Here is a 24,453-nt window from a genome sequence, read left to right as displayed (position 1 = left end):
AATCAAGTGTAGCGTTTGGATTCAGTCTTGTATCAGGTGAACTGTTGTGTCCCCACCTTCGGTCTAATAATTGTATTATCTCTAAACTGTTCCCTTTCAATTGCTACCATGCTTTTCATATTTCTTCTGTAAAAAAAAAAGAATCATTTTAATTTAGCCCTATCCACATAGGCCAACTGCCACAAGTGTACAGGGTTAAATAGAGCATGCTTGGTAATCTATCTAACTGATCCTGTGTCTTCTTGAGAACTCATTAAATCCTTCTTCATTAGGATCAACCATTTTTTTTTTACTACTTATATTATTACGAGATATGTTGTTAAATGTTAAATGTGATTAATAGGCAACAGATGTCACCATGTGACCATTGTGCTGCTATGGCTGTACTGACAGAAAGGACTAACTTGCGATATAGCTGCTTGTAAAACTGCAGCACCCTACGCACACAAAAGGGTTACCCTGTAACCACGGCCACATTTAAAACCAAAATAAATAAAAAATTAAATAAAAAAACAACAATGTAATTTAAAAACATGATATTTGTGGCTTCATTTCCACTGGAATCTTGTGTTGACAGTTTGGCAGTCAACATCCTAGTGTTCTTGTTAGTGTGCTCACAACCGTAATATTACATTCAACACAATAGGGACACTGAAAGAGGCTATAAGCAACTTGTTCACCTCTAGAGGGTCAAATAAATAAATCCCAAATTGGTGGATGTGATCAAAACCTTATTTTTTTGTGATGACAGGTGATCTCCTGGATCCTATCGATGTAGTTGTGAGGGAAAGAGAGGCAGAGAGTTGGGTCACATCAATGTAGGCAAACATTGTGGGGACTGGATCCTAGCGGGGACTGGATCCTAGAGTGGACTGGATCCTAGAGGGGACTGGATCCTAGCGGGGACTGGATCCTAGAGTGGACTGGATCCTAGAGGGGACTGGATCCTAGCGGGGACTGGATCCTAGAGGGGACTAGATCCTAGCGGGGACTGGATCCTAGCGGGGACTGGATCCTAGAGGGGACTGGATCCTAGCGGGGACTGGATCCTAGAGGGGACTGGATCCTAGAGGGGACTGGATCCTAGAGGGGACTGGATCCTAGCGGGGACTGGATCCTAGAGTGGACTGGATCCTAGAGGGGACTGGATCCTAGCGGGGACTGGATCCTAGAGGGGACTAGATCCTAGCGGGGACTGGATCCTAGCGGGGACTGGATCCTAGAGGGGACTGGATCCTAGCGGGGACTGGATCCTAGAGGGGACTGGATCCTAGAGGGGACTGGATCCTAGAGGGGACTGGATCCTAGAGGGGACTGGATCCTAGCGGGGACTGGATCCTAGAGTGGACTGGATCCTAGAGGGGACTGGATCCTAGAGGGGACTGGATCCTAGCGGGGACTGGATCCTAGCGGGGACTTGATCCTAGAGTGGACTGGATCCTAGAGTGGATTAGATCTTAGTGGGGACTGGATCCTAGAGGGGACTGGATCCTAGAGGGGACTGGATCCTAGAGGGGACTGGATCCTAGCGGGGACTGGATCCTAGAGGGGACTGGATCCTAGCGGTGTGTGGTCCGTGCATGATGTAGTTGTGATTTTGTAAGGGAGGAGGGAAAGGCAGAGATCTGAATGGTTGATGTTCTTTGTCACTTAGTTGCCAGGCAGGAAGCTGAGGATGTATTCTCCCGCGCCGAAGAAGTAGACCACCTGGGCGATACCAAATAAGGGCGCGATGACCAGGGCACGGCAGTACGCCCCCTTCAGGAACGCTGAGGGACCCTCGTTCTTCAGAATTTTACTGATGGAAGAGAAGAGAGGAGAAACACGGGCAACATAGATTAGCAACAAGACATCAGTGAATAGTTTTACCTCGTTACTAATGATGTGTTTTAATTGAATATGGCAATGCACCACAGCTGCTAAAAAATCCATATAAACGCATGTCAAAGATGTTATAAATTGATTTGCATTTTAACGAGGGAAATAAGTATTTGACCCTCTCTCAATCAGAAAGATTTCTGGCTCCCAGGTGTCTTTTATACAGGTAACGAGCTGAGATTAGGAGCACACCATGGCATTTTTTTGCTTTTACCTCCCTTATCTCACATCATTTGCTCACATTGTATATAGTCTTATTTTTTTTTTATATATATATATATTTTTTCTACTGTATTATTGACTGTATGTTGTTTACTCCATGTGTAACTCTGTGTTGTTGTATGTTGTCGAACTGCTTTGCTTTATCTTGGCCAGGTCGCAATTGTAAATGAGAACTTGTTCTCAACTTGCCTACCTGGTTAAATAAAGGTGAAATAAAAATAAAATAAATAAAACACTCTTAAAGGGAGTGCTCCTAACCGCAGCTTGTTACCTGTAAAAAAGACACCTGTCCACAGAAGCAATCAATCAATCAGATTCCAAACTCTCCACCATGGCCAAGACCAAAGAGTTCTCCAAGGATGTCAGGGACAAGGTTATAGACCTACACAAGGCTGGAATGGGCTACAAGACCATCGCCAAGCAGCTTGGTGAAAAGGTGACAACATTTGGTGCGATTATTCGCAAATGGAAGAAACACAAAAGAACTGTCAATATCCCTCGGCCTGGGGCTCCATGCAAGATCTCACCTCGTGGAGTTGCACTGATCATGAGAACGGTGAGGAATCAGCCCAGAACTACACGGGAGGATCTTGTCAATGATCTCAAGGCAGCTGGGACCATAGTCACCAAGAAAACAATTGGTAACACACTACGCCGTGAAGGACTGAAATCCTGCAGCGCCCGCAAGGTCCCCCTGCTCAAGAATACATATACAGGCCCGTCTGAAGTTTGCCAATGAACATCTGAATGACTCAGAGGACAACTGGGTGAAAGTGTTGTGGTCAGATGAGACCAAAATGGAGCTCTTTGACATCAACTCAACTCGCCGTGTTTGGAGGAGGAGGAATGCTGCCTATGACCCCAAGAACACCATCCCCACCGTCAAACATGGAGGTGGAAACATTATGCTTTGGGGTGTTTTTCTGCTAAGGTGACAGGACAACTTCACCGCATCAAAGGGACGATGGACGGGGCCATGTACCGTCAAATCTTGGGTGAGAACCTCCTTCCCTCAGCCAGGGCATTGAAAATGGGTCGTGGATGGGTATTCCAGCATGACAATGACCCAAAACACATGGCCAAGGCAACAAAGGAGTGGCTCAAGAAGAAGCACATTAAGGTCCTGAGTGGCCTAGCCAGTCTCCAGACATTAATCCCATAGAAAATCTGTGGAGGGAGCTGAAGGTTCGAGTTGCCAAACATCAGCCTCGAAACTTTAATGACTTGGAGAAGATCTGCAAAGAGGAGTGGGACAAAATCACTCCTGAGATGTGTGTAAACCTGGTGACCAACTACAAGAAACGTCTGACCTCTGTGATTGCCAACAAGGGTTTTGCCACCAAGTACTAAGTCATGTTTTGCAGAGGGGTCAAATACTTATTTCCCTCATTAAAATGCAAATAATTTTATAACATTTTTGACATGCGTTTTTCTGGATTTTTTTGTTGTTATTCTGTCTCTCACTGTTCAAATAAACCTACTATTAAAATTATAGACTGGTCATTTCTTTGTAACTGGGCAAAAGTACAAAATCAGCAGGGGATCAAATACTTTTTCCCCCCACTGTATATTTTCATAATGACTGACAAGGTAACCCAGTAACATTTAACATCCAGTTCTCATCTACATGTCCAGTAACTTTGTGATTATTACAGTAGCAACATTGTTACATAGGAGTTTGGAAATTGCTTTATAATTGTATCATAATGGAGTCATTAAATAAGTGGAATAAGGAGCAGTCGCTATTCCTCGTATACAGTAATTACAAAAAAAAACTCTCAGCTTATTGCTATGCAATTAAAATGCAATTACCCAAGTACTATGTAACAGCATGCTAATAACATTTTGCTCCAGAAGTAATTACAGTTGTATTACACAGGCACAAGAACAGTTTAATGTGAGAGCGCTAACAGTAACACAATATGTCTATTAAGTGTCAAAAGGAAACTATCACCAAAACTGCCATCTTGAATCAACTATAGCCAAGGTAGGTGGAACTTCATGTTAGTTTGCATCTATCCCTTTAAAGATGGTGTGTTTGAAACAAGAACACTTCCTCTCAGATGTACAAAGAGGTTTAAACTTATTTTTGCTAAGCATCCAACTTTCTTTTTTTTGCAAATGGCTTTGAATTAAATTGCAGTATTTTCAGGTATCGTAACATTAATTGCAGCTTTCAAACTTTTCAGTGGCATGTTGAACGAGACATTCAGGTAGTTGAGCGTCACAACTTATTTTTACTTCTCTGTACAAAATATCATTGGTTAAGTGATTTGATTTGATCATGTACATCGTGGGGCAACGGACATTCAGGGGAATAGACATTTACAGAATGTCCACATAGAAATATATTGTGTAGATTAAAAAGTAGTTACTTTCTGAGATTTGTATTCAAACAGTTCCCTGGAGAGAATAGTTTTTTGTTATTTTCCACAATGCATAGTTAAAACTAAAGTTAAAACCATAGTTAAAACTAAAGTTAAACTAAAGTTAAAACCATAGTTAAAACTAAAGTTAAAACCATAGTTAAAACTAAAGTTAAACTAAAGTTAAAACCATAGTTAAAACTATAGTTAGAATTAAAGTTAAAACCATAGTAAAACTAAAGTTAAAACCATAGTTACAACTAAAGTTAAAACTATAGTTAAAAATATAGTTAAAACTATAGTTAAAAATATAGTTAAAACTATAGTTAGAATTAAAGTTAAAACCATAGTTACAACTAAAGTTAAAACCATAGTTACAACTATAGTTAAAACTATAGTTAAAAATATAGTTAAAACTATAGTTAGAATTAAAGTTAAAACCATAGTTAAAACTAAAGTTAAACTAAAGTTAAAACCATAGTTAAAACTAAAGTTAAAACCATAGTTAAAACTAAAGTTAAAACCATAGTTAAAACTAAAGTTAAAACCATAGTAAAACTAAAGTTAAAACCATAGTAAAACTAAAGTTAAACTAAATTTAAAACCATAGTAAAACTAAAGTTTAAACCATAGTGAAAACTAAAGTTAAAACCATAGTTAACACTAAAGTTAAAGCTAAAGTTACCCAGGTGATTCTGAGAGAGAAAACCTGAAGAGCCACCATGCACTTCTCATATGTAGGGGTTGATGAGCATAAAAAAGTAAAACATTTCAATCCTTGAAAAAATCTTCATCTGACAAAGATCCTTTCAGGGATCAAGATCAACTAGCCTGGTTAAGATACGTTGTAAACTAGCCTAGTTAAGATACGTTGTAAACTAGCCTAGTTAAGATACGTTGTAAACTAGCCTGGTTAAGATACGTTGTAAACAAGCCTAGTTAAGATACGTTGTAAACTAGCCTGGTTAAGATACGTTGTAAACTAGCCTAGTTAAGATACGTTGTAAACTAGCCTGATTAAGATACGTTGTAAACTAGCCTGGTTAAGATACGTTGTAAACTAGCCTGGTTAAGATACGTTGTAAACTAGCCTGGTTAAGATACGTTGTAAACTAGCCTAGTTAAGATACGTTGTAAACTAGCCTGGTTAAGATATCTGTTGGTGCGATGGAGGTTACCTGATACAATCAGTCACCCCACTGTACGTTTCCTCTGTACTCCCCCTGTTCATAGACTGGATTCTGGTCTTAATCACTGTAAATACACAACAACACCATGTTAACGCAACAAAACACACACTAACGCAACTAAGAACATATGATTGGTGTAAGATCCAGACTAAATACAGAACATAGTATAAGCCTTATTGTACGACATTCTAGGGTCTCATAAGAAGTGATCTAAAGCAAGTCCCATGTCTCACCATCTACAGGGTTGACAGCCACAGCGGCCATGCTGCCAGCCTATATTACTACAGTATTACTAATTATATACTGGATATTATAATATTATGTCTCACCATCTACAGGGTTGACAGCCACAGCGGCCGTGCTGCCAGCCAGACAGCCTGCCAGGAATGACACATAGAACGGGGCGGGGCCCTCCGCTCCTCTCTTCCCCAGGGTGTTCAGGTTGGCAAACAGAGGGAAGTAGATGATGGAGAATGGAACATCCCTGAGAAGAGAAGAGTGGAGGGGAGGTAGTGGAGGGGAGGTGGTGGAATGAGATAATTAGAAATCAGCAGAGTAGAATTGATAATTTTGTCAAATCTCAGCGGACAGAGCATTGTGTTTGTGTCTCTATAGATAGACTGTAGTTATATTTCCTTGATTCCTTGCGTCCTCTTTCCTCGACCCCTTCTCAAAACATCCTGGAGGAGAAGTTCCAAGGTCACTTCGCCTTGGACCTTCTCCTCCAAAGCATTTTGAGGAGGCAAGGAGAAATGAGGCAAGGAGAGAGGAGGTAAAGAACCAAGTTAAGACAATGCTAGAGTCTAGAGGAGTGTAGTGCTTGGTGGTCAGAGCAGTGTATGTTTCTAAATTGTGTCATGCAGTGTATCAGAGCAGTGTGGCCCCCAGGTCCTTGTATAGAGCCCTACCTGAGCAGTGTGTCCCCCAGGTCCTTGTATAGAGCCCTACCTGACCAGTGTGGCCCCCAGGTCATTGTATAGAGCCCTACCTGAGCAGTGTGGCCCCCAGGTCCTTGTATAGAGCCCTACCTGAGCAGTGTGGCCCCCAGGTCATTGTATAGAGCTCTACCTGAGCAGTGTGGCCCCCAGGTCCTTGTATAGAGCCCTACCTGAGCAGTGTGTCCCCCAGGTCCTTGTATAGAGCCCTACCTGAGCAGTGTGGCCCCCAGGTCATTGTATAGAGCCCTACCTGAGCAGTGTGGCCCCCAGGTCCTTGTATAGAGCCCTACCTGAGCAGTGTGGCCCCCAGGTCCTTGTATAGAGCCCTACCTGAGCAGTGTGGCCCCTAGGCCCTTGTATAGAGCCCTACCTGAGCAGTGTGGCCCCCAGGTCCTTGTATAGAGCCCTACCTGAGCAGTGTGGCCCTAGGCCCTTGTATAGAGCCCTACCTGAGCAGTGTGGCCCCCAGGTCCTTGTATAGAGCCCTACCTGAGCAGTGTGGCCCCTAGGCCCTTGTACAGCCCAGCGATGCCCTTCTCTTTCAGTAGTTCCCTGGTCAGCTGCATGGCGGTGGGGGACTTTGTCGGCACGGTCCCTGGTACTACTGTCTCAGGCATCAGCTTCCTCTGGGCCTCTGCGGGTGGTGGGGGGGCAGCATGGTGTTAAATTGTTCTCGCTGTGGGAAATAGTATCTATCTCTATCTATCTATATATCTAACTAACTAGTTTGCTGGTATTTATTTTGGCAAGATTATTATGAGATGATAAGTCTTTATGGGTTGTTACAAGAAGGGCAACAGCCTATGTGATTCCATTATTGACCACACGAGGGCAGCATTTATCCATATTTTAGAAATATTACAGAAAGTTGGAGAGAGGAATCCCCACAGGGGATTTTAGAAACACTTTAATATGAGGGCTGTGTTTTTACCCTGGCGTGATGTTTTGATATCCGTGTAAATCTCTCTCTGACAAGGTGACATTTATCAATATATTTGCCTGTATCCCCCCCCCCCAAAAAAAATGAAATGCTAATTAGCTGCTAACGTGGCTATCATAAAGAACTACAAATGCCATGATGATCCGAATGAAAATGCCAAATCGAGGCAAAGGTAAGAATTGCTGGATTAACTAATTATAGCTAAATGTTGTAATGAATAAATTGGCAAAATTCCTTTAAATGGACAATTCTGTGAACTGTCATATGCAAGTTTTAAATTGACACAATACCTTTTAGCAAAGATGTCAGCTAGAGATGACATGCAGGAGCATGCTGGGATTTGTAGTTTTGGATGAAGTCTACTGTACCTCGGTGCTAATTTGCATTTTTGAATCTGAGAGTAAATAGAGCCGAATATATTGATAAAAGTCACCTTGCCCGAGAGAGATTTACACGGTTATCAAAACATCACTAAACACAGCCCTTATTTTAAGTTTCTAAAATCCCTTATGGGGAAAAATGAATGGAGGAAAACTCAAGACCACCTTTCCTCCACACACAGAGACACGTATACAAAGCTCGCCCTCCATTTGGCAAATTTGACCATAATTCTATTTTCCTGATTCATCCGATGGCATTGAGGAGTACACCACATCAGTCACCGGCTTCGTCAAATAAGTGCATCGATGATGTCGTCCCCAAGGTGACCGTACGCACATACCCAAAGCAGATGCCATGGATTACAGGCAACATCTGCACTGAGCTAAAGGGTAGAGCTTCCGTTTTCAAGGAGCGGGACTCTAACCCAGATGTTTATAAGAAATCCTGCTATGCCCTCCGACGAACCATCAAACAGGCAAATTGTCAATAAAGGACTAAGATTGAATCCTACTACACCGGCTCTGACTCTCGTCGGATGTGTGAGGGCTTGCAAACTATTATGGACTACAAAGGGAAGCCCAGGCGCTAGCTGCCCGGTGACAGGAGCCCACCAGACAAGCTAAATGACTTCAATGTGCGCTTAGAGGCAAGTAACACTGAAGCATGCATGAAAACACCAGCTGTTCTTGATGACTGTGTGATCACGCTCGCAATAGCCGATGTGAGTAAGACCTTTAAACAGGTCAATATTCACAAGGCCGCAGGGCCAGACGGATTACCAGGACGTGTACTCCGACTCCCATTCACTCCTTGAAGGAGTGCTCTCCTTGTCCCAGAATCGCCCAGAATACAATTCACGGCCCATTGACGACGCATGGGCAACGTAATACGATTCCAATGGAGATTCCTCAAAACTATCTCTGCTCAGGATCTTCTTTGTTCCTCCCTCCATATCAGCCATCTCTCCATTTTACTGATCCATCTGTCTCTTAAGCTAAATCTTTTACAGATTCTCCTCATTCCATCTAAATATCTTACAGATTCTCCTCCATCCATCGAAATATCTTGCAGATTCTCCTCATTCCATCTAAATATCTTACAGATTCTCCTCCATCTCTAAATCTCTTACAGATTCTCCTCCATCTCTAAATCTCCTACAGATTCTCCTCCATCTCTCTAAATCTCTTACAGATTCTCCTCCATCTCTCTAAATCTCTTACAGATTCTCCTCCATCTCTCTAAATCTCTAACAGATTCTCCTCCATCTCTCTAAATCTCTTACAGATTCTCCTCCATCTCTAAATCTCTTACAGATTCTGCTCCATCTCTCTAAATCTCTTACAGATTCTCCTCCATCTCTCTAAATCTCTTACAGATTCTCCTCCATCTCTCTAAATCTCTTACAGATTCTCCTCCATCTCTAAATCTCTTACCAATTCTCCTCCATCTCTAAATCTCTTACAGATTCTCCTCCATCTCTCTAAATCTCTTACAGATTCTGCTCCATCTCTCTAAATCTCTTACAGATTCTCCTCCATCTCTTAATCTCTAACAGATTCTCCTCCATCTCTAAATCTCTTACAGATTCTCCTCCATCTCTAAATCTCTTACCAATTCTCCTCCATCTCTAAATCTCTTACAGATTCTCCTCCATCTCTAAATCTCTTACCAATTCTCCCAGCATCTTGAAGCTGAATCTTCAACATCTCCATAGGAGTCGTGACGATAACCTGTGATAATAAACAAACAGAAAATGAAAATATCTGACAGCAACATTTGATAAGGTGTTATAACCATAGGTGGGATATTTTCTGGAATATAGGTACAGGTGTAGGAGCTTAATTGACCATCCGGTTGTAGCAGGAAATGTCCCTCACAGCAGGAAATGGCAACTTGTAGTGTCTGTATGTAGCCTCGCTACTTTTATAGCCTCGCTACTGTATTTAGCCTGTCTTTTAACTGTTCTTTTTATTTCTTTACCTACCTATTGTTCACCTAATACCTTTTTTGCACTATTGGTTAGAGCCTGTAATGTAAAAGTCTACATTAGCACTAGAGCACTGGTTAAAAGTCTAGCTACATTAGCACTAGAGCACTGGTTAAAAGTCTAGCTACATTAGCACTAGATCACTGGTTAAAAGTCTAGCTACATTAGCACTAGAGCACTGGTTAGAAGTCTAGCTACATCAGCACTAGAGCACTGGTTAAAAGTCTACCTACACCAGCACTAGAGCACTGGTTAAAAGTCTAGCTACATTAGTTATCTTATAGTAAGGACATAAAACCTTTCTATAGCCGAATAGCTATCAACTCACTAGCTCCTACTTGATTTATAAATAGGATATTTTCTAAGGGCAGCGTTTCCTGGAACTCGATCCTCGGGAACCCAAGGGGTGCACGTTTAGTTTTTTTGCCTTAGTACTACACAGCTGATTTATATAAATCAACCAATCATCAAGCTTTACTTATTTTAAATCAGCTGTGTAGTACTAAGGGCAAAAACCCAAAACATGCACCCCTTGGGGTCCCGAGGACCGAGTTTGTGAAATGCTGTTCTAGGGGATAGATAGGCCTTCATTACTCAAGACGCTGTGTAAAATAGAGCACCACTACACCATTGGTTACAGTTATCGTCTATTTTACAATGAGGCTATGAAATCCCGCTAATAGCAAAGACATTCAACCTCCTTACAGCTAATAGCTAGTATTAGCAACTCCGCAGTGTAACCGATAGGTCCAGAAGCTAGCTAATAGCTAATAGCTAGCAACTGACTAACTCCTATTTGTGTTACCAATAAGTGCAGGAGCTAGACCACACTACGGATAGCATTAACTAATATCCACTCTTGTTTTCCCTGTGTAATACAGGCTGTAGTAACTGGATAATGGGATTTAAAGGTGAGATGGCCAGTTGGTACTGCTCCTAATTGAAATCAACCGTTCCCTGGGCTGTACTGAGCTACCTGCCTATGTCCTTATGGACTACAGGTTGATAGTGGTTATGTTGTGGAGACCTAGACTAGACATAGTGGTTATGTTGTAGAGACCTAGACTAGACTAGACATAGTGGTTATGTTGTAGAGACCAAGACTAGACATAGTGGTTATGTTGTAGAGACCTAGACTAGACATAGTGGTTATGTTGTAGAGACCTAAACTAGACATAGTGGTTATGTTGTAGAGACCTAGACTAGACATAGTGGTTATGTTGTAGAGACCTAGACTAGACATAGTGGTTATGTTGTAGAGACCTAGACTAGACATAGTGGTTATGTTGTAGAGACCTAGACTAGACATAGTGGTTATGTTGTGGAGACCTAGACTAGACATAGTGGTTATGTTGTGGAGACCTAGACTAGACATAGTGGTTATGTTGTGGAGACCTAGACTAGACATAGTGGTTATGTTGTAGAGACCTAGACTAGACATAGTGGTTATGTTGTGGAGACCTAGACTAGACATAGTGGTTATGTTGTGGAGACCTAGACTAGACATAGTGGTTATGCTGTGGAGACCTAGACTAGACTAGACATAGTGGTTATGTTGTGGAGACCTAGACTAGACATAGTGGTTATGTTGTGGAGACCTAGACTAGACATAGTGGTTATGTTGTGGAGACCTAGACTAGACATAGTGGTTATGTTGTAGAGACCTAGACTAGACTAGACATAGTGGTTATGTTGTAGAGACCTAGACTAGACATAGTGGTTATGTTGTGGAGACCTAGACTAGACATAGTGGTTATGTTGTAGAGACCTAGACTAGACATAGTGGTTATGTTGTGGAGACCTAGACTAGACATAGTGGTTATGTTGTGGAGACCTAGACTAGACTAGACATAGTGGTTATGTTGTGGAGACCTGTTACTATACATTATCATGAATCAAAACCTTTTACAGTTGAATGAACAATCCGTACCAACACCTGAGAAACAACATGGCGACCATTAGACAACGTCTAAGAAGGCTGTATTATTTTCATATCAGTCCATTACAGAGACCAGTTTAGTGAGAGCTAGAGAAGACAACAGCTGATAGCCAATGGGGCTGTGTGGGTGGCTGGGTACAGACTGACTGAGACTGAGGAGTGTGTGGGTGGCTGGGTACAGAGTGACTGAGAATGAGACAGAGGTGTGTGTGTGTGTGTGTGTGTGTGTGTGTGTGTGTGTGTGTGTGTGTGTACCTGCCCTGCACCCACTCTACCTGTCCACCACCCACTCACCTGACATGTACCTGCCCACCACCCACTCTACCTGCCCACCACCCACTCTACCTGCCCACCACCCACTCTACCTGCCCACCACCCACTCACCTGACATGTACCTGCCCACCACCCACTCACCTGACATGTACCTGCCCCACACCCCGCCAGCATCTCTTTGACCAGGGTGAGCTTCTGACTGGAGAGAGACAGAGAGAGAGAGAGAGAGAGAGAGAGAGAGAGAGAGAGAGAGAGAGAGAGAGAGAGAAAGAGAGAGAAAGACAGAGAGAGAGAGGGGGGGACAGAGAGAGAGAGTCAGACAGACAGACAGACAGACAGACAGACAGACAGACAGACAGACAGACAGACAGACAGACAGACAGACAGACAGACAGACAGACAGACAGACAGACAGACAGACAGACAGACAGACAGACAGACAGACAGACAGACAGGAGGGGAGAGAAATAAACAAAAGAAAAGAGCATTAATATATAATATAATATATTAATATATATATGTTTGAGAGTCATACAGCAACTGTGATGACTGACTGACTCTCTCTCTCGACCTCTGAATGCTCGGCTATGAAAAGCCAACTGACATTTAGAGGGTGCTTATACAGATAGCTTAATATCTTTTTTGTAAGGGAATAGCATAGAAAACATAGAAACATAGCATAGAAATCAAATGTGTTTATAAAGCCCTTTTTACATCAGCAGATATCAAAGTGCTGTACAGAAACCCAACCTAAAACCCCAAACAGCAAGCAATGCAGGTGTAGAAGCACGGTGGCTAGGAAAAAACTCCCTAGAAAGGCAAGAACCTAGGAAGAAACCTAGAGAGGAACCAGGCTTTGAGGGTTGGCCAGTCCTCTTCTGGCTGTGCCGGGTGGAGATTATAAGAGTACATGCCCATTAAGGCCAGATCATTCTTCAAGATGTTCAAACGTTCATAAATGACCAGTATGGTCAAATAATTATCACAGTGGTTGTAGAGGGTGCAAAAGATTAGCACTTTGTGACATTGGCTGATGTAAAAAGGGCTTTATAACTAAATGTGATTGATTGAGAGAGAAAGAAAGAGAGAAATCAGCCTCTCGTCATAACAAAAGGAAGACATCACATGTCACTGTGTCTAAGTGTTGTAGCTGATCTGTGACCAATGAAACAAACGTTTGGAAAACTGAACAGAGAGATACCATGAATCATTTACAAGATGGCCTAACAGTCAGCAGACTGGGTAATAATTCACAGTCAATCGTTCGCCTGCTCAGCCGTGGTCCAGTGTGTGTGCGGTGTGTGTGTGCGGTGTGTGTCACCATAGAGACAGAGATAGATAGATGCACTAGAAACATATTCAATTTCACCCATGCACTCACACACACACTCACACACACACACACACACACACACACACAAATACCATCGGACACACCATTGGACAGAGCAGCGGGGGATAGTGGCCTCAGTAACAACAGATGTGCTGTATTGATATTTGTCATGTGATAGTGGTCTGCTCTCACATGCTCTACTTTTCCTTATTTTGACAAATTATTGATTTTCCAGAGATAAAATGAGATGGTTTTCCAATAGTTTTCCAGATGGTTTTCCAGTAGTTTTCCAGTAGTTTTCCAGTAGTTTTCCAGTGGTTTTCCAAAGAAAGGATAGAAACCCCCAGCCAGAGATAGTTATAAAGTAGTTTGACAGAGATACAGTGGGATACTTTAAAAGTAGTTTTCCAGAGATATTTTTACAGTATTTTTCCAAAGATGTTTTTTCAGTTTTTTTTCCAGAGATGGTTTTCCAGTAGTTTTCCAGTAGTTTTCCAGTAGTTTTCCAGCAGTTTTCCAGTAGTTTGACAGATGGATTTCCAGTAGTTTTCCAGTAGTTTGACAGATGGTTTTCCAGTACTTTTCCAGTACTTTTCCAGATGGTTTTCCAGTAGTTTGACAGATGGTTTTCCAGTAGTTTGACAGATGGTTTTCCAGTAGTTTTCCAGATGGATTTCCAGTAGTTTTCCAGTAGTTTTCCAGTGGTTTTCCAGTAGTTTGACAGAGATGGTTTTTCAGTAGTTTTCCAGTTGTTTTCCAGTAGTTTTCCAGATGGATTTCCAGTCGTTTTCCAGTAGTTTGAAAGATGGTTTTCCAGTAGTTTTCCAGTAGTTTGACAGAGATGGTTTTCCAGTAGTTTTCCAGATGGATTTCCAGTTTTTTTCCAGATGGTTTTCCAGTCATTTTCCAGATGGTTTTCCAGTAGTTTTCCAGTAGTTGGACAGAGATAGGATAGTAAGCAACAATGTATATGTCTAATCCTTGCTGTCAGTATATTTAAGGATTAAGTAAATGTCACGGCTGTCTGTAGAACGGGACCAAAGTGCAGCATGTGTTTCGTTCCACATTTTATTTTCACTGTGAAACTATGCAAGATACACAAATAAACTAATGAACAAAAACAACAAACCGTGATGAAGAGGTGCAACATACACTAACTCAAAAACAATCTCCCACAAACCCAGGTGGGAAAAACAACTAAAGTATGATCTCCAATTAGATACAACGATGACCAGCTGCCTCTAATTGGAGATCACCCCCCAAAAAAACATAGAAATACAGAAACAAGAACATGACAAAATAGAAAATCTAAACTAGACACAACCCCGTTACGCCCTGACCTGCTCTACCATAGAAAATAAAAGCTTCTATAGCCAGGACGTGACAGTACCCCCCCCCCAAAGGTGCGGACTCTGAAAGCATCTAACAAAAAATTTAACAAAAAAGGGAGGGTTAGGGTGGGTGTCTAATGTCGGTGGCGGCTCTGGTGCAGGACGAAGAACCCTCTCATCCTGCTTATCCGCCAGCAAAGGAGGCGGCTCGGGTGCAGGACGACGAACTAACTCCTCCTGCAAATCCAGCATCATAGGAGGCGGCTCCGGTTCGGGGCGTAGCCCCCGCTTCTCCCGCTGATCCCTCCGCTTTTGTGTCACCGGACTGTGGATCGTCGTCAGAGGAACCAGACCGTGGACAGCGGACCGCCGCTGGAGACTCCGGACTGCGGACCGCCGCTGTAGGCTCCGGACTGCGGACCGCCGCTGTAGGCTCCGGACTGCGGGCCACCGCTGGAGGCTCCGGACTGCGGGCCGTCTCAGGAGGCTCCGGACTGCGGGCCGTCTCAGGAGGCTCCGGACTGCGGGCCGTCTCAGGAGGCTCCGGACTGCGGGCCGTCTCAGGAGGCTCCGGACTGCGGGCCGTCTCAGGAGGCTCCGGAATGCGGGCCGTCTCAGGAGGTTTCAGACTGGGAACTGTCGCCGGAAGCTCCGGACTGGGAACTGTCGCCGGAAGCTCCGGACTGGGAACTTTTGCCGGAAGCTCCGGACTGGGAACTGTCGCTGGAAGCTCTGGACTGGGAACTGTCGCCAGAAGCTCTGGACTGGGAATGCGCACTGGAGGCCTGATGCGTGGGGCTGGCACAGGTGGCGCCAGACTGGTAACACGCACCTCAGGGCGAGTGCGGGGAGCAGGAACGGGACACCTCGGACTGGGCAGGCGCACTGAAGCCTGATGCGTGAAACTGGTGCATATGACACCGGACTGGTGTCACGCTCCTCAGCACGCCATGCTCTGCAGCGCTCTCAATGCTAACACCTCTCTCCGGAATCTTGCGTCGAGTTCCTCACTCGTCTCCCTGACTGGCTCTGGTTCACCCCTCAGCTCTCCACGGTAAGCACGAGGAGTTGGCTCAGGTCCCAAACCTGAATCCACCAAACTCCCCGTGTGCCCTCCCCCCCGCCATTTTTTTTTGGAGCTGCCTCTCGGGCTTCCGTCGTTGCCGTGCTAGTTCCTCGTATTGTTGCCATTCCTCTCTCGCTGTCTCCGCCTGCTTGCCTTGATGGTATAACGCCTCGTAATATCGCCGTTCTGCTCTCGCTGCTTCAATCTCCTGCTTTGGACAGTGATACTCCCCGGGCCTTGTCCAGGGTCCTGCCCTATCCAGGATTTCCTCCCAGGTCCAGTCCTCCTGACCACGCTGCTTGGTCTGTTGGTGGTGGGAGATTCTGTCACGGCTGTCTGAAGAATGGGACCAAAGTGCAGCGTGTGTTTCGTTCCACATCTTATTTTCACTGTGAAACTATGCAAGATATACAAATAAACTAATGAACAAAAACAAGAAACCGTGACGAAGAGGTGCAACATACACTAACTCAAAAACAATCTCCCACAAACCCAGGTGGGAAAAACAACTACTTAAGTATCCCTGTGGCTCAGTTGGTAGAGCATGGTGTTTGCAATGCCAGCATGGTGTGGGTTCGATTCCCACGGGGGGCCAGTACAAAAAAAAAAAAAAAATGCATGAAATGAAATGTATGCATTCACTACTGTAAGTCGCTCTGGATAAGAGTGTCTGCTAAATGACTAAAATGTAAAATTTAAATGTAAGTATGATCTCCAATTAGAGACAACGATGACCAGCTGCCTCTAATTGGAGATCATCCCCCCCCAAAAAAACATAGAAATACAGAAACAAGAACATGACAACATAGAAAATCGAAACTAGACACAACCCCGTCACGCCCTGACCTACTCTACCATAGAAAATAAAAGCTCCTATTGTCAGGACGTGACACTAAAGCAGAAAGTTAAAGTAGAAAACCAATCAAAGAAACAGAATGTGTTCCAAATTGTACACTATTCCTTATTTAGTGCACTACTTTGTACCAGGGCCCATAGGGATCAGGTCAAAAGAAGTGCACTATAAAGGGAATAGGGCACCATTTCGAACGAAGACACAGTGAAACAGACAGCCCAACGTGTCAGGGATTGTATTGGCTCCGAGACCTCTCTTTCTCTCTGTTCGTGTGTGTGTGTGTGTGTGTGTGTGTGTGTGTGTGTGTGTGTGTGTTCGTGTGTCTTAGTCATCACATCTTACCCATCCTTGGAGAGGTATTGTCTGAAGAAGTCATTTGCTGCTAGTTTGATGGCTTTCTCTGGCGTGACAAGGGTTAGGTTCACCGCAGACCCTGTAACAATGAGAGAAAGTGAGAGATAGAGAGAGATGGAAGGAGAGGGAGCGAGAGAGAGATGGAGGGAGGGAGAGCAAGAGAGATGGGGGGAGGAAGAGAAAGAAGAAAGAGGTAGAGTGAGGGGAGGTAGAGAAAGAAGAGAGAAGTAGAGAGGAGAGGGAGAGCGAGAGCGAGAGAGAGAGGCAGAGTGAGGGGAGAGAGAGAGAGAGGCAGAGAGATAGGAGAGAGAGAGAGAGAGAGGAGAGAAGAGAGAGAGACAGAGAGAGAGGAGAGAGAGAGACAGAGAGAGAGGAGAGAGAGAGACAGAGAGAGAGGAGAGAAGAGAGAGAGAGACAGAGAGAGAGGAGAGAGAGAGACGGAGGAATTATGATTTTTCCAGTCACACACAGCAGGCATGTTGTCATGTATGGTGGTAACATTTATTTTTGTGCATTATGTTCCCAGACCTGAAGATGTCCTCTATACCTGAGGATGTCCTGTATACCTGAGGATGTCCTGTATACCTGAGGATGTCCTGTATACCTGAGGGTGTCCTGTATACCTGAGGATGTCCTGTATACCTGAGGATGTCCTGTATACCTGAGGATGTCCGGTATACCTGAGGATGTCCTGTATACCTGAGGATGTCCTGTATACCTGAGGATGTCCTGTATACCTGAGGCTGTCCTGTATTCCTGAGGATGTCCTGTATACCTGAGGATGTCCTGTATACCTGAGGCTGTCCTGTATACCTGAGGATGTCCTGAGGATGTCCTGTATACCTGAGGATGTCCTGTATACCTGAGGATGTCCTGTATACCTGAGGATGTCCTGTATACCTGAGGATGTCCTGTATACCTGAGGATGTCCTGTATACCTGAGGATGTGGTTAGCTGTGTGCTGGTGAGAGTGAGTTGTCTCACGGCTAGAAGCAGCTCTGATAGTCTCAGTGTTCAGCAACTTTCAATAGGACCTCACTGTGCTACGTTTGTCTTTAGTATGTACCTGCCACTTTCTGGTGCACACACACACACACAAAAATATATTTCCACGTCCTCACCCGAACCTACCTCTGTACATCCCAAAGTATCCCTCTGAGCGGATGGTCTTGATAAGGCAGTCAGACCTACAAGAAACAACCAACTAGTTACTACAACATATAACATCAACTAGTTACTACAGCATATAACATCAACTAGTTACTACACACCATATAACATCAACTAGTTACTACAACATATAACATCAACTAGTTACTACAACATCAACTAGTTACTACAACATATAACATCAACTAGTTACTACAACATATAACATCAACTAGTTACTACAACATATAACACCAACTAGTTACTACAACATCAACTAGTTCAACATATAACATCAACTAGTTACTACAACATCAACTAGTTACTACAACATCAACTAGTTACAACATATAACATCAACTAGTTACTACAACATCAACTAGTTACTACAACATATAAAATCAACTAGTTACTACAACATATAACATCAACTAGTTACTACAACATATAACAACAACTAGTTACTACAACATCAACTAGTTACTACAACATATAACACCAACTAGTTACTACAACATCAACTAGTTACAACATATAACATCAACTAGTTACTACAACCTATAACATCAACTAGTTACTACAACACCAACTAGTTACTACAACATATAATATCAACTAGTTACTACACAAAATATAACATCAACTAGTTACTACAACATCAACTAGTTACAACATATAACATCAACTAGTTACTACAACATCAACTAGTTACCAGAACATATAACATCAACTAGTTACTACAAGACCAACTAGTTACTACAACATATAACATCAACTAGTTACTACAACATATAACATCAACTAGTTACTACAACATATAACACCAACTAGTTACTACAACACATAACATCAACTAGTTACTACAACACCAACTAGTTACTACAACATATAACATCAACTAGTTACTACAACATATAACACCAACTAGTTACTACAACATCAACTAGTTACTACACTATACATCACTAGTTACTACAACATATAACATCAACTAGTTACTACAACATATAACATCAACTAGTTACTCCAACACCAACTAGTTACTACAACATATAACATCAACTAGTTACTACAACACATAACATCAACTAGTTACTACAACACCAACTAGTTACTACAACATATAACATCAACTAGTTACTACAACATATAACATCAACTAGTTACTACAACATATAACATCAACTAGTTACTACAACATATAATACCAACTAGTTACTACAACATATAACATCAACTAGTTACTACAACATATAACATCAACTAGTTACTACAACATATAACACCAACTAGTTACTACAACATCAACTAGTTACTACAACATATAACATCAACTAGTTACTACAACATATAACATCAACTAGTTACTACAACATATAACACCAACTGGTTACTACAACATCAACTAGTTACAACATATAACATCAACTAGTTACTACAACATCAACTAGTAAAAACATAAACACCAACTAGTTACTACAACATAACATCAACTAGTTACTACGACATATAACATCAACTAGTTACTACAACATATAACACCAACTAGTTACTACAACATATAACATCAACTAGTTACTACGACATATAACATCAACTAGTTACTACAACACCAACTAGTTACTACAACATCAACTAGTTACTACAACATATAACATCAACTAGTTACTGCAACATATAACATCAACTAGTTACTACAACATATAACACCAACTAGTTACTAAAACATCAACTAGTTACAACATATAACATCAACTAGTTACTAAAACATATAACACCAACTAGTTACTACAACATATAACATCAACTAGTTACTACAACATATAACATCAACTAGTTACTACAACATATAACACCAACTAGTTACTACAACATCAACTAGTTACTACAACATATAACATCAACTAGTTACTACAATATATAACATCAACTAGTTACTACAACACATAACATCAACTAGTTACTACAACATCAACTAGTTACTACAACATATAACACCAACTAGTTACTACAACATCAACTAGTCACTACAACATATAACATCAACTAGTTACTACGACATATAACATCAACTAGTTACTACAACATATAACATCAACTAGTTACTACAACATATAACATCAACTAGTTACTACAACATCAACTGTTACTACAACATATAACATCAACTAGTTACTACAACATATAACACCAACTAGTTACTACAACATATAACACCAACTAGTTACTACAACATCAACTACTTACTACAACATATAACATCAACTAATTACTACATATAACATCAACTAGTTACTACAACATATAACATCAACTAGTTACTACAACATATAACATCAACTAGTTACTACAACATATAACACCAACTAGTTACTACAACATATAACATCAACTAGTTACTACAACATATAACATCAACTAGTTACTACAACATATAACATCAACTAGTTACTACAACACCAACTAGTTACTACAACATATAACATCAACTAGTTACTACAACATATAACACCAACTAGTTACAACATATAACATCAACTAGTTACAACAACATATAACATCAACTAGTTACTACAACATATAACACAAACTAGTTACTACAACATATAACACCAACTAGTTACTACAACATATAACATCAACTAGTTACTACAACACCAACTAGTTACAACATATAACATCAACTAGTTACTAAAGCATATAAGACCAACTAGTTACTACAACATCAACTAGTTACAACCACATTAACATCAACTAGTTACTACAACATATAACACCAACTAGTTTACTACAACATATAACACCAACTAGTTACTACAACATCAACTAGTTACAACAACATATAACATCAACTAGTTACTACAACATATAACATCAACTAGTTACTACACCATATAACACCAACTAGTTACTACAACATATAACACCAACTAGTTACTACAACATCAACTAGTTACAACAACATATAACATCAACTAGTTACAACAACATATAACATCAACTAGTTACTACAACATATAACATCAACTAGTTACTACACCATATAACATCAACTAGTTACTACAACATCAAGTAGTTACTACAACATATAACATCAACTAGTTACTACAACATATAACATCAACTAGTTACTACAACATATAACATCAACTAGTTACTACAACATATAACACCAACTAGTTACTACAACATATGACATCAACTAGTTACTACAACATATAACACCAACTAGTTACTACAACATATAACATCAACTAGTTACTACAACATATAACATCAACTAGTTACTACAACATATAACACCAACTAGTTACTACAACATATAACATCAACTAGTTACTACAACATATAACATCAACTAGTTACTACAACATATAACATCAACTAGTTACTACAACACCAACTAGTTACTACAACATATAACATCAACTAGTTACTACAACATATAACACCAACTAGTTACAACATATAACATCAACTAGTTACAACAACATATAACATCAACTAGTTACTACAACATATAACACAACTAGTTACTACAACATATAACACCAACTAGTTACTACAACATATAACATCAACTAGTTACTACAACACCAACTAGTTACAACATATAACATCAACTAGTTACTAAAGCATATAAGACCAACTAGTTACTACAACATCAACTAGTTACAACCACATATAACATCAACTAGTTACTACAACATATAACACCAACTAGTTACTACAACATATAACACCAACTAGTTACTACAACATCAACTAGTTACAACAACATATAACATCAACTAGTTACTACAACATATAACATCAACTAGTTACTACACCATATAACACCAACTAGTTACTACAACATATAACACCAACTAGTTACTACAACATCAACTAGTTACAACAACATATAACATCAACTAGTTACAACAACATATAACATCAACTAGTTACTACAACATATAACATCAACTAGTTACTACACCATATAACATCAACTAGTTACTACAACATCAAGTAGTTACTACAACATATAACATCAACTAGTTACTACAACATATAACATCAACTAGTTACTACAACATATAACATCAACTAGTTACTACAACATATAACATCAACTAGTTACTACAACATATAACACCAACTAGTTACTACAACATATGACATCAACTAGTTACTACAACATATAACACCAACTAGTTACTACAACATATAACATCAACTAGTTACTACACACCATATAACACCAACTAGTTACTACAACATATAACACCAACTAGTTACTACAACATCAACTAGTTACAACAACATATAACATCAACTAGTTACTACAACATATAACACCAACTAGTTACAACAACATATAACATCAACTAGTTACTACAACATATAACATCAACTAGTTACTACAACATATAACCCCAACTAGTTACTACACAACATATAACATCAATTAGTTACTACAACACATAACATCAACTAGTTACTACAACATATAACCCCAACTAGTTACTACAACATATAACACCAACTAGTTACTACAACATCAACTAGTTACAACAACATATAACATCAACTAGTTACTACAACATATAACACCAACTAGTTACAACAACATATAACATCAACTAGTTACTACAACATATAACATCAACTAGTTACTACAACATATAACCCCAACTAGTTACTACACAACATATAACATCAATTAGTTACTACAACACATAACATCAACTAGTTACTACAACATATAACATCAACTAGTTACTACAACATATAACATCAACTAGTTACTACAACATATAAAATCAACTAGTTACTACAACATCAACTAGTTACTACAACATCAACTAGTTACAACAACATATAACATCAACTAGTTACTACAACATATAACATCAACTAGTTACTACAACATATAACCCCAACTAGTTACTACAGCATCAACTAGTTACTACAACATATAACATCAACTAGTTACTACAACATATAACATCAACTAGTTACTACAACATATAACATCAACTAGTTACTACAACATATAACATCAACTAGTTACTACAACATATAACATCAACTAGTTACTACAACATCAACTAGTTACTACAACATATAACATCAACTAGTTACTACAACACCAACTAGTTACTACAACATATAACACCAACTAGTTACTACAACATATAACACCAACTAGTTACTACAACATATAACATCAACTAGTTACTACAACATATAACATCAACTAGTTACTACAACATATAGCACCAACTAGTTACTACAACATAACATAACTGCATTTGCCTTGATGACAGCTTTGCACACTCTTGGCATGAGTGAGTGAGTGAGTGAGTGATTGAGTGCGTGCGTGCGTGCGTGAGTGAGTGAGTGAGTGAGTGACTGACTGTGTACATACATGCTGGTGTAGAGGCGTGATCCATTTTGCTGGTTCTGCAGGCGGGTCTTGGCCAAGTCAATGGGAAACACACAGCTCACACCGATCAGCCCTGCTATTCCACCATTTATCAACTTGGCAGGCAAACTGGGGGAGGAGAGGAGCAAGAGGGAGGGAGGAAGGGAGATGGAGGAAGAGGGAGGGAGGGAGATGGAGAGAGGAGGAAGAGGGAGGGAGGGAGGGAGATGGAGAGAGGAGGAAGAGGGAGGGGAAGGGAGGAAGAGGGAGGGAGGGATGGAGGAAGAGGGAGGGAGGGATGGAGGAAGAGGGAGAGGGAGGGAGGGAGGGAGATGGAGAGAGGAGGAAGATGGAGGGGAAGGGAGGAAGAGGGAGGGGAAGGAAGAAGAAAGAGAAGGAATTAGAGGAGAAGGAGGAGAAAAATAATGCTGTGGTGAAATATCGCTGCAGATCACATCTGTCGCTTTTATAGTGTTACATAGGGGACAATATCCCACCGCTGACACCAAATGTGGCGCTATGTTAATTTTATCAGCTATGGTACAAATATGATACATGCGACATGTAGATTTTATAGAACACGGGGACCTTGAATAAACTCTGAGGGAGGAGACAGAAGCACACTTGTTTAACATTGAAGAATATAGTGCAACTTTCAGATCTGTTTTCTTATACACAAGTTGTGTCTGAAATGGCACCCTTTTCCCTATATAGTGCACTACTTTTTACCAGGGCCTGCATATTAGTGCACAATATAGGGAATAGGGTGCCATTTGAGGGAGACACCACAGTTAAATGTTAACTGCTAATGCATACTAACCTGATCTGCTTGTCAGCCATTAA

General features: G+C 40.9%; 1 protein-coding gene across 1 annotated transcript; it reads right to left on the bottom strand.

Annotated features, from left to right (window-relative positions):
* Positions 1–229: 229 nt before the first annotated feature.
* On the bottom strand, positions 230–24,450 carry LOC115192931 (mitochondrial glutamate carrier 1-like). The gene is made up of 10 exons (XM_029751889.1): positions 24,431–24,450; positions 23,614–23,739; positions 18,183–18,238; positions 17,040–17,130; positions 12,256–12,313; positions 9,585–9,645; positions 7,084–7,228; positions 5,986–6,140; positions 5,645–5,720; positions 230–1,798 (listed from the first exon to the last, which is right to left on the bottom strand). Exons 1-10 carry the CDS (start codon positions 24,448–24,450, stop codon positions 1,651–1,653), a joined length of 936 nt encoding a protein of 311 aa, XP_029607749.1. The 3' UTR covers positions 230–1,650.
* Positions 24,451–24,453: the final 3 nt, after the last annotated feature.

This window comes from Salmo trutta, chromosome 4, assembly GCF_901001165.1.
Source record: "Salmo trutta chromosome 4, fSalTru1.1, whole genome shotgun sequence".
NCBI classification, from domain to species: domain Eukaryota; kingdom Metazoa; phylum Chordata; class Actinopteri; order Salmoniformes; family Salmonidae; genus Salmo; species Salmo trutta.
The sequence above is the reverse complement of the archived record's forward strand: the minus strand, read 5'-3'. Positions and strand labels throughout refer to the sequence as shown.

Excerpts from the sequence above, each read along its gene's own strand:
- LOC115192931 (XM_029751889.1), bottom strand. The coding sequence starts at position 24,450 with ATGGCTGACAAGCAGATCAG. Across the intron at positions 9,646-12,255 it reads GTGGGGCAGGTACATGTCAG|GTTATCGTCACGACTCCTAT; the intron begins GTGAGTGGGTGG and ends TTATTATCACAG. Across the intron at positions 6,141-7,083 it reads CTAGGGGCCACACTGCTCAG|GGATGTTCCATTCTCCATCA; the intron begins GTAGGGCTCTAT and ends TTCTCTTCTCAG.